Source organism: the organism of the source record quoted next, mitochondrion (assembly GCF_042453785.1).
Source record: "Malus x domestica mitochondrion, complete genome".
NCBI classification, from domain to species: Eukaryota; Viridiplantae; Streptophyta; class Magnoliopsida; order Rosales; family Rosaceae; genus Malus; species Malus domestica.
Window position 1 is genome coordinate 287,501 of NC_018554.1, and position 10,825 is coordinate 298,325.

At 43.2% G+C, this 10,825-nt stretch overlaps 1 protein-coding gene and 2 non-coding genes across 3 annotated transcripts, besides 1 other annotated feature; all 3 read left to right on the forward strand.

Moving 5' to 3' along the window:
• The first annotated feature begins 4,481 nt into the window (after positions 1-4,481).
• nad9 (NADH dehydrogenase subunit 9) lies at positions 4,482-5,054 on the forward strand. The gene has a single exon. The coding sequence runs from the start codon at positions 4,482-4,484 to the stop codon at positions 5,052-5,054; it is 573 nt and encodes a 190-aa protein (YP_006666131.1).
• Positions 5,055-5,742: 688 nt separating this feature from the next.
• Positions 5,743-6,134: a sequence feature (horizontally transferred from chloroplast DNA).
• Positions 5,818-5,891, forward strand: tRNA-Pro (GGG). The gene has a single exon. It is a non-coding gene; the product is annotated as a tRNA-Pro (tRNA).
• Positions 6,057-6,130, forward strand: tRNA-Trp (CCA). The gene has a single exon. It is a non-coding gene; the product is annotated as a tRNA-Trp (tRNA).
• Positions 6,135-10,825: the final 4,691 nt, after the last annotated feature.

Sequence of the window (10,825 nt, forward strand, 5' to 3'; positions counted from 1 at the left end):
ACTCCCTGAGTGGTATTTCGTAATGTAAAGCTAGTCTAAAGTAGATTCAGGATCAGGGTGGTGGGTGGGGTAAGAAGGTAGATGATAATAAAAAATTCTTTATCCTATTCTGCTAATTCTCTTCTTGTTGCACCATGTCCAAGCTTGACGATAGCAGTAGAACAAAAGTCACCATCGGACTCAAAGAATGAACCTTCCTTCCAAGATGTATGTCGTCCGACCCAACTTCAGACTCTTTCTTCCTGACCTATTTAACTCTCTGGCCGCAGTTATTTAGGTGGTATCCCGAGATTGAAGAGATCGAATTCCTCACGGGAACACACGAAACAAAGATATGAACTAGGTAAATAGAAATGGAAAAGAGATGTTTCCATTTCATCAAAATCATAAGCTTTTTCTACATCCATATGATCTACTAAAGTAGATCGGTATTGCCCATATAATGAAAGCAGATCTTGGTCCATGGAGTCCCAAGAAGGTAAGAACTCCAACCTGTCCGATGCTTCTTCGGCCAAATACGATATACAAGTGGGACCTGCACTATGAGCAAGCTGTGCGAAAAACCGCTTCTTTTTTCCGGTTTCGCACCAACTTGGGCGAAATGGGGTTCTACCGGGAAACCATGGATTTTTTAGTTTTCGCCATTGGTTACTGGTCGAGCCACTGGAATGGAATGAGATAAGAATCTCTGGAGATCTTTCCTCTCCACTTACTCGTAACAGGCTTTCCCTCTGTAGAAGACTTCTTCCGAATGGCATAATTGTCCTATTTTTTCCTCGATCTTCAAAGAAGACTGACTCCCCCTTCTCCTCTTTCATCGTCGTTGGTCCTTCTTTCACTAATGATCTCACCATTTTTTAGTAGTTCGCGCGAACGCGCGAGGGACTATCCTTTTTATCGCTTGCGCTTGCTTTTCACTCTCAAGGAAACGGTCTCTCTCTTCTATAAAGCGAAGCAAAGCGCATGGCGCTGAAGTGAAGAAAGCTCAATAAACACACACGAACACGATGCGCATAAATGAGACCGCTGATCATTTCATAAAACATATATGCTTGACCTTTCGCGATGCTTTTTTGGGGCGACCCACCAACCCAGCGATCGATGACAGAATGGTACGAACAAATAAAAGTCATTGGATTTGGTAGTTCTCCATTGACTTCTCTCTTTTCCCCTTTGCATATGTTCCTAAATGGGTGTGCGCCCCCAAGGGCCGGCCTCCCACTCTCTTATGCAGCATTTATTAGCTTGGCTGAGTTGGGTGGATCGTGCAATAAGCCTCTCTCGACTCTCCCTTTCTCATACGTCTTTATGAAAGCCTCTCGCCTTTCGAGATCCGGTCCATCATCAACTCAGTCAGATCTTCTTGTTTGCTTGCTTTGATTAGGCTTCCTTTAACGGATTTGATCGGCATTTCGTGCCTGCAGCCCTGCTGGTTGTATCGCCCCGTACACCTCTTTTAACTAACTAAAAGCTTGGGCTTCTTCTGCGTTAAAAAGCTTGCTTCTCTTTTCTTGAAATATCTTTTTCGTAGAGTCAGGTCAGACATTCGCATCTTCTTCTACTAAATACCCAGAATCCTACCTCTATCCATAAGAATGGAAAGGTTTTCTAGTCGTACCTCTATTGATACGAGGGGCTGCTCCACTCTTCTATTGGTTTAGTGCGAAGGGCTGCCCTACATTCCTATTGGCACGAGGCAGTAGCCGCCGTTACCCGTTTTGGCCGAGAAGTCTTTTAAGATATCTCATAAGCAACTGAACTACCCTACGAGCAGCCAAAACAAAAGAAAGACTGCTAACAGCCTCTCGCCGGGAACTTATGTGAAAGAGAAGAGCAAACAAGAAAATCCGAGCTAGGTGGTCATAACGAAGTACGTTGGGAAACGGATTGCCATAATAGACAGTTGGTACGGAATCATTGAAATGAGGAGACACGTAGACTGCTCGAAGTGCGGGAAGTGCCTTTATTTACTAATATAATTTAGGCCCGCAAGGGTAAGGGTACGACCAATCCATCTGCATCTGCTCCCCCTCTTCCATTCGTTGATCGAACTGCCGATGGTCGGGGGCGAAGAAACTCATTCTCATGCTCATGTGGTGGTTACAATTCAACCTACCCTTTTATCTTAATATCGAAAAATCCCTCCACTTTCACTCGTTATAGTATGATGAAAAAGCTCTCAAGCCACAGCCATTAGATGAAGAAGTTACTCCCTCTTATTAATTTAGTACGGAAGAGGACTACCCTACATCCCTTTGGCGCAAAGCGGCTGCCGCTGTCTGCTCCAGTCGAAATCTCTTTTGGGCTCATGAATAGAGGAAAGAGGATATCTCCCGTAAACCCAATAAATAATAGCTGGGATTGCCCGGTTTCTCTTCTAGTAAATAACCTTCGGAAAGAAAGCATTCCTCCCTCTCGCCTGCATCTGAGGGACTGGGCTCTAACCCAATAACTGAGCCTGCGTCAAGCTAGTTAAATCTTTAGAGGGGCGCTTTTGCCTAATACTAGGCCTACATTCTAGAAAGCAGGCACCGCTGCAACAGAAGAAAAGAAGGATCAACCAAATCCCCACCGACCGGTGAATGGAAGCGAGGGGCGAAGCAACTACTCAATAAGCAACAAAATTGATCTGCAAGCCATCATATATACATCATAAAGTTCCTAAGGCTACGCCCGGAGAAGACATGTACGGGAAAGCTGCCTCCCTTTGGTCAGCAGATGAAGGAGCCGGCCCCACAAGGTATGCATTTTCGGATTTTGCTGCAAGAGATGCTTCAGACTTGCTAATGTAATGGATTTGAATTCCTCTAATTGAGCCACAAAAACCCCAGTCCTTTTCATAGGATTTCGTATAATCCGGCACAGGAGATCTCAAAGCTACAACTAACCTCACGAAGATCAGGAAAAGATTCTAATTCCAGGTTTATAGGCGGTGAACCGCTCTACTTTCTATAAAATTACTTGGGCTCGATCCAACATCAGGATGACCCGACAGGCCGAGCACGTCAACAACTTAATCACGACTTTGTGACCGGGGAAACAAGAGCTAGACTTCGGCAAAGGTCCCAATATCTATAGAATATGAATTTCTTGGAATTAAGTTTCCCTTACCAGTCTGTGTGCGAGATGCCCGGCAAACAAATATAATAAGGGTCGGTCGGTTCAGCATCTCAAGTGGTTGCTTCTTTCGATGTCCATGTGCCAATGCCAGGTTGGATCGGTCGAGACACTTGAATCTTAACTAGCTCCGTTTGCGTTGGATCAGCCTACTTCATGCACGAGCGGAAGACCTCCCCTGCCTTCCTAATAGGAACTAAAGGTACTGCGAAACCAGTCTACCTACCCGCTTGAAGATCCGGCAAGAACGGAGTGAACAAAATAGCTTGACTGCCTCGGAGATTAGAGTTATGATCTTTACACCTTCATTTGTGGGATCAGATCAGATGATGGGTCCAGAAGAGGGGCAAGCACGACTCTCTAAGGCATGGCGCCAAGCAAGACCCATCAAAAACCGATACCCAAATCTGTCTCGAATCAATATCCGAAGCTGACCTCGTCAATACGTGTTACACAAACGACGCATCGAACGAACAAGTAAGCGAATAGGGACCGGGTTCCTCGGGCAGCAAGCTGGCGAATCTAATAACTTTGATTCCTCATTCGATCAGTTGCGCTAACCCTGATTCCCCTCTTTCCTTTCCCTGGTTCGTTAAACAGAGTAGGGGGATCTAGCTTTAGCTCGAAGAGGAAACGAGTTCTCGTTCTGATCTGCACCGGGGGTTGCTTCGGTCAGTTACAGGGGCGGTCAGTAGGTAGTTCCGATTCTAGCTCCTAGCTCTGGAGAAGCAAACTTCAATGACAAAGATTTCACTACACTACTTATTACGTCAAACATTCCTCTTTCTACTTCTGACTCTCGCACGGATAGAGATGGAGGTCGGGATTCCCGCAGCACCGCGGCAATTCAATGAGCGAGACTTGCACTCAATAGTAGAACAATGAAAGCAGTAGTGGCACTCCCCATACTTAGATGGTCCGGCTACGCCTGGTTCTCCCTTTTCTCTTGATTTGCTTGCTCGAGGAAATGTATTCTGATTCCCCTTTCTTTTTATTAGTTTTAGGGTTGGGTCTGGCAGAGAGGAAGTACAATCAGCTACACCCGCCCTTGTGCCTCGTCAACTGGTTATCTTTTTTCCATTCACTTAGCCAGTGCTTCAGGTGGAACTGCTCATGTTGGGCATCCAATTAGCGCAGCATTGGGTATTGGTTCATTAGCTACATCTACATATAGACCGAAAAAATGCAATCACTTTATATTAGATATTAGGAAGGGAGATTTCTATTCAAATAGAAAAATAAAAAAAATTGAAATAGCGTATGAAATACGCCCAAAGACTCCCATGCCTTTCTGGACCAACCAGATTTCCGACAAGTCTTTCTGTTATAGCAAGAAGCGGAACTACAAGTGAATTTTAATCATTATGGATAACCAATTCATTTTTAAATATAGTTGGGAGACTTTACCCAAGAAATGGGTAAAAAAAATGGAAAGATCAGAACATGGGAATAGGTCTGATACCAATACGGACTACCCATTTCAATTGTTGTGCTTTCTTAAATTGCATACCTATACAAGGGTTCAAGTTTCGATCGATATTTGCGGAGTTGATTATCCTTCTCGAAAACGAAGATTTGAAGTGGTCTATAATTTACTGAGTACTCGGTATAATTCACGCATTCGTGTACAAACCAGTGCAGACGAAGTAACACGAATATCTCCGGTAGTCAGTCTATTTCCATCAGCCGGCCGGTGGGAGCGAGAGGTTTGGGATATGTTTGGTGTTTCTTCCATCAATCATCCGGATCTACGCCGTATATCAACAGATTATGGTTTCGAGGGTCATCCATTACGAAAAGATCTTCCTCTGAGTGGATATGTGGAAGTACGCTATGATGATCCAGAGAAACGTGTGGTTTCTGAACCCATTGAGATGACCCAAGAATTTCGCTATTTCGATTTTGCTAGTCCTTGGGAACAGCGTAGCGACGGATAATTCAGAATCAGAATAGGTCCAGCTCTATAGGATAGGGGACAAATCAATAGGAAATGCTATTTGCTTTGTAAGAATAAGAATAAACTTCTATGAAATATGAAATGAAAGAGTTTCGCGGGAATTGTCTTGATCATCGGATATCATTGAGAAATAGTAAGAAGTGTTATCGAACGATTTCCTGCCCAGTATGGAATGAGTAAAGAATAAAACTACAAGTCTCGATCTATACAAAACGCACTGGGTTTTTGTGTTTCTTTCGGTTTCATTGATAGCAGAAGAGCCTTAGTCTATAGGGGCGCTAGCGCTTTACTAATATAATATCAAGTAAAGGGGCCAAAAACAAACGTAATAGGCTGCTACTCTAGGCTCGCTTCGCTTCTTCAAGCTCCGCCCTTGAAAACTAAAGCGCTAACGCGCCTTATATTTATTATTTTGTAAAGCAACCTTTCGCGCTAGGCGCTCACGTTTTTTGTCTGGGTGGAAGCTGGCGGCAGGGCTTGCTTAACCGGACAGACGGAATTGGGATCTCTTTTGCATGCAACTATTTCTATCGGCTTATTCAAAGGGCTGATTATTTTTTTTATAACCCCTTTTGCTCATAAGTAAGTAAGCGTTGATAGGAGCGGCGGGATGATGATGAGTATATAAATCAATAAAGACCAAAAATAAGAAATGGCAAGAGAAATTTTATATCGATGGAGGAAATAACGATGTGGAAAACAGGGCAGGGATTCTCTACAATGACCATCGTAGACCAATTGAAAGGGATGTAGCGCTCCTTGGCAGCGCCTTTTTTTGGGGTACAAAATGTCACGGGTCCCAATCCTGTCATTCCTACCTATGACTTCTCCTCTGGGCAGTAACGAGGGACCCATTGAATTCGATTCAAATTGGGGACATAAAAATTTTTTTTTTTAATGAGACTATATGCATGCAAGCAAGATGTATTGAGGGTACAAAAAAAATCCTTTTCTTTACAGTCGTATCTACTGTGATAAGAAAGCGCTCTTAGTTCAGTCCGGTAGAACGTGGGTCTCCAAAACCCGATGTCGTAGGTTCAAATCCTACAGAGCGTGATTCCGTTCTTGTTAGGTCTAATTACAATGAAATAACTTCACTAACTTGAACAGCAACCTGAATTTTTCCTCCTAAAGGGCATGCCCGACCCGAGCTACTAGGCTTAGATCCGCTCTTCGCCTTTGCAGCTCTTCCTGAAGAAGCAGCTGTGGCATCTCTATCAGCTAGTGAACTAGCCGCTCTTGCCGCAACTAATTTATCTAGGGTAGCTCTCTCAGTTGGTTAGCTAGTGTCATTGGCCTTCGGCTTCTGGCTTTCGGACTAGTAGCTAAGTCGCTTTCCTTTTTAGGGGAGAACGGAACCAGGCATAAGGAGCTTCAATCGCTATTGGTAGTTCACCCGCTAGGGGAACGCCAGGAGGGGGACATGGTCCAAGCCCGGTATAGCATAGGAATAGAAGAAGTGTTTTTTAATAACTGTATTAAAAAACAAAATTATAACAACTCAGTTGTTCAAATCCGAGAACGCTTTTCTTTTTTTCGGTATACCGCTCCGCGAGCAGAGCGAATGAACATATATCAACATATGAATTAATAACTACGTGCTCTCTCGTTCTCTTTTCAATATTTCTAGTTTCTAGTGGGCTTTTTTTATCGTGTTTTTTGTTCGATTCGAAAATATAAGTCAGAAAAGAAAAGAGCATTTCACTTATTCTTATATATATACTCATATATATAAGGCTTCTTCGCGTCTACTTTGTTTCCCGCTTGGCCTTGGTTTTGGTGCCTTATCTTGTCTAATTTTTAATGTATCCGGATCGGATGACAAATCCTCGGACACACTCAAAGCTCTCTTGAGCTTCCCAAAGAATGCTCAGGATCTCGCGGAAGTATTTTCGTTAAAAGCGCACGAGCAAGTCCCCCCGACACCTCTTGAGACTCCTTCGCCCCCTGAGACGCCTGATCCTCAAGCTCATCACCCCGGTACCGCTGCTCCTGCAGCATCCGCTGCTCGTCCTGAGGTTTCCAGAAAAAAAGTTTAGAAGCGTCCTTACCTCTCGAAGACAAGGATTAAATCTTTATTCGGTTGGACAAAAAAGGAGACTACTGGCACTACGTGCAAAGAAACTTGAAATCGCAAGTAACACAAGAAGAATATAATAGATAACTGGAGTTTGAATCGAAGGATCTTCGGCTCCGAGAACTCCGGGACCAGGCTGCGTCTCTTTTCAAGATAGAATTATCTCGCCATCCAGATATAATGAAAAATTGCACCGCGGATGAAGCCATTTTTTCTTTTTTTAATGACCAAACAATACATTGAGGAGTCCTTTAGGCGCGGCGATAACCGGCCTAAAGATATCCTCATGATCGACAAAAAGGAAATAGAACAATTAAACAATATGATCAAAGATCTAAAAGAGAAAGGACCCACATCCTCCACGTTTCGTTCAATTGTGGAGGCGTATTTTCCCCTTAATGATTTTAGATATTTTTTTCGGAAAGCGTAGAAATCGTTCGGGGCCCACTCATTCCAGCGGGAGTTCGTGGGGAAGGGGAGAGGTGAGGCGGGCCCCTTCAATTCAACAAAGCCAGGCTTGAAAGCACCTTTTATATAGCATATTTCTCTCCCAACAAGTCTTTCTTCCTTCATTTTTTAAGCTTCTCATTATCCGTAGACGTCCCACTGCCGTTAGCACTTTTTTTAGTACTCCTTGAACCTAGTGATTTACAACCACCCTCACTGAAGACTTTCTATATATCTGTCTCCATCCAATCAAACGCGGGGCCCTCAACAACCAATGGAGCTCGCCTTCTACGGGACTGGGCCCATCTCCTTCAGCTGGCGTTAGGAGGACCCCCAAAAAAAAGGCAAGGGTGCCCGATGGATACAGCCGGCCGTACGGATTCGGCTAGGGCCGTCGAAACTTCTCCCTTCCTAATCCCAAACCGAAGCAGCTTTTGCAGTTGCCGCCCGGTTTCAAAGTTACAAACCGGAAGAACGAATAGCGCAGAACAGATAGAAGTTTTTTCTATATGAAAACTTAGGTAAGCTCCCTCTGGGCGAGAGACGACTCAAGAATATTATCGACCAGTCTACCTTCAATTTTTTAACTGCTGCTCGAGAAGATTTTGACAGATTGCTTTGCATGGAGGAAACTTTCTGGAAACAGAAATCAAGAGTTCAGTGGCTCCAGGAAGGTGATAAGAACACTAAGTTCTTTCACACTGTTGCTAAAGATAATCATAGAAGACACACGGAAAATAAAGCTAGAAGATGGGTCGAAGACTAAGATGCAATTGGAGATGCTGGTTGGAAGTTTTTTTGAGTAAGTTTTATCTTCTGAAACCAACTCCATTGATAATAGCTTCTTACAAGACATCCCAAGCCTTGTTACTATTGAGGAAAATGAGATGCTAAGTTCACCTCCGACGGAAGAAAACATAAAAGATGCTGTTCTCTTGACAGATCCACATAGCTCCCCAAAACCTGATGGATTTTCGGGCACCTTCTACCAGACTGTATAGGACATCAAAAAAAATGATTTGATTGCGGCTGTTCTGTATTTCTTTTTTTTATGGCGGTATCATTCCTAGATCGATCAATGCAACAGCAATTGCTTTATTTCGAAAAAGGAATCTCCAGCCACCTTTCTTTTCAGATTTCAGGCCAATCAGTCTTTGTAACTTTAGTTACAAGGTGATCACGAAGATCCTATCCAACAGGCTGAGTCGACTTCTTACTATCATAATCTCTAAAGAGCAAGGTGCGTTTGTTAAAGATCGTTTAATATCTGATAACATAACCATTTGTGAGAAAAATTGATAGGCACACGTATGGAGGCATATCATCTTCAAACTTGATATGATGAAAGCATACGATCGTCTGGAATGGGATTTCCTGTTTTAAGTCATGGGTCAGTTTGGTTTCTCAAACACTTACATTTTACTCATAAAAAGTTGTTTGAAAAAAAAAGTTTTCTGTATTGGTCAATGGATCATGGTTTCTTTACTTTATAAGGCTCAAGAGGACTTCGTCAGGGTTTGGAACCCTAGACTCTTCATTATTTCGGAGGAAGCACTTAGCAGGGGTTTATCTTCTCTCTTCCAAAAAGAACTTTTGGGATTTAACAATTGTGGCAGATCATCTATCTTCATCACTCATTTGTTATATTATATGCGGACGATACTCTTGTTTTCTGCAATGGTTCAAAGAGATCTATCTCGAACCTATTTGGCTTTCTTCACAAGTATGAAGCTTCATCAGGTCAGCGCATTAACAAGTCTAAGAGTGCTCTGTTTCTCTCAAGGAAAACTACTGCGGCTAGGAAGATTGTGATGCAAAACACTTCGGGTATCTCTTGCAAAAGGATTCCCAATCACTTACCTGGGTGCTCTTTTGTATTCTGGAAAGTTAAAATAAAATTTCGAACCGAAAGTGAGAAGGAAAATAGAAGTCTTTGTTGGAAGATTACTCACACCTGGAGTAAGATTGATACTTGTTAAAGATGTCTTATCTTCTATTCCTGTTCAAATACTGGCAGCTTGTTCTCTTCCAAAGGGAGTCATGACGACTAGAAACTCTTTTTGATGTCCAACTTTCTCTGGTCTGAAAAAACCGATGACCGCAGGATTTCATGGAAACAAATATCTTCTCCAAAAAGAGAAGGGGGGGTCTTGACGTTAGAACTTTTCAAGATGGATCTAAAGCTTTCAAGATGAAGATGGGCTGGATGCTCCTTGCTTGTGGAGCGGCATACCGCATACCGAAAAAAAGAAGAAAGAGTGAGGTGACGCCCCTAGCTAAATGGTTTGAGAATGGAACAGCCCGGCCATCTTCTGCTGAACGGTAGGGTAGTGGTAGCAAGGCCAGGAAGTAGAGATTAGCCTTCCTGCATTTCTATTCTTAGTCAATTATATTTGTCTTGTCGTTGAAGCCCTGTCGAAGGGTCTTACTTAGATCACATTGGGCTTGGGATGGGACAAGCTTCTCTATCAATTGGCAAATCTGAGCCTTAATCTTTCTATTCAAATTAGGGTTATAAAATATGAATGAATATTTAGTAGGAAGCCATCCACGCCGAGGTTAACAAAGAATTGGATTTCCCATGAATTTAAAAAATTAATTAAAAGCCAAAACAAGTACATCTGATATTGATCACTCTACTTCTTAACCGAGCCCTCAGCGGCTGTCATTCCAGTTGTTGATACCGTAGTAAGCAAATCAATGGATACCTTAGATAGCTAAACTCGCTCAACGGCTAAAAGTCCGAACTACAACCCTGGCAAATAAGGCAGTTTTTCTTACCCGGCGACTATACCCGTTGTTACACAGATTAGCACTTAGCCCGTCGATGTCCGTGTGTATTGGCTTTGGCCCGGTTATGATTGTAATGAAGTATAAACCACTCCCAGTCCCCAACCATTGGTAGACACATCTGAAAGAAAGGAGATATCTCAACTCATTCAGGAGGAGGTGTGCAAATGCAAATGGGGTAACCCCCGCGTATGCCGCTTTTAAGCCTTGTTCCAACGTCCGGATGTGCCAAAAAAAGAATGAAAACAGGATTCTTGGGTAGTCATAGAGCGGGTTTACTTGTTTCTAGAGGAAGCCTAATCAGCTAGTCGCGCGGAGCTAGGAAGTTCCTTCGCTCAACCGAAACGGGCTGAAACGACAACAATTTCTGGGAGCCCATATCGGCCGGGAGCTAGAACCGCAACAACCCCGTGGTTGACGTCTTATCTTAGCACTTT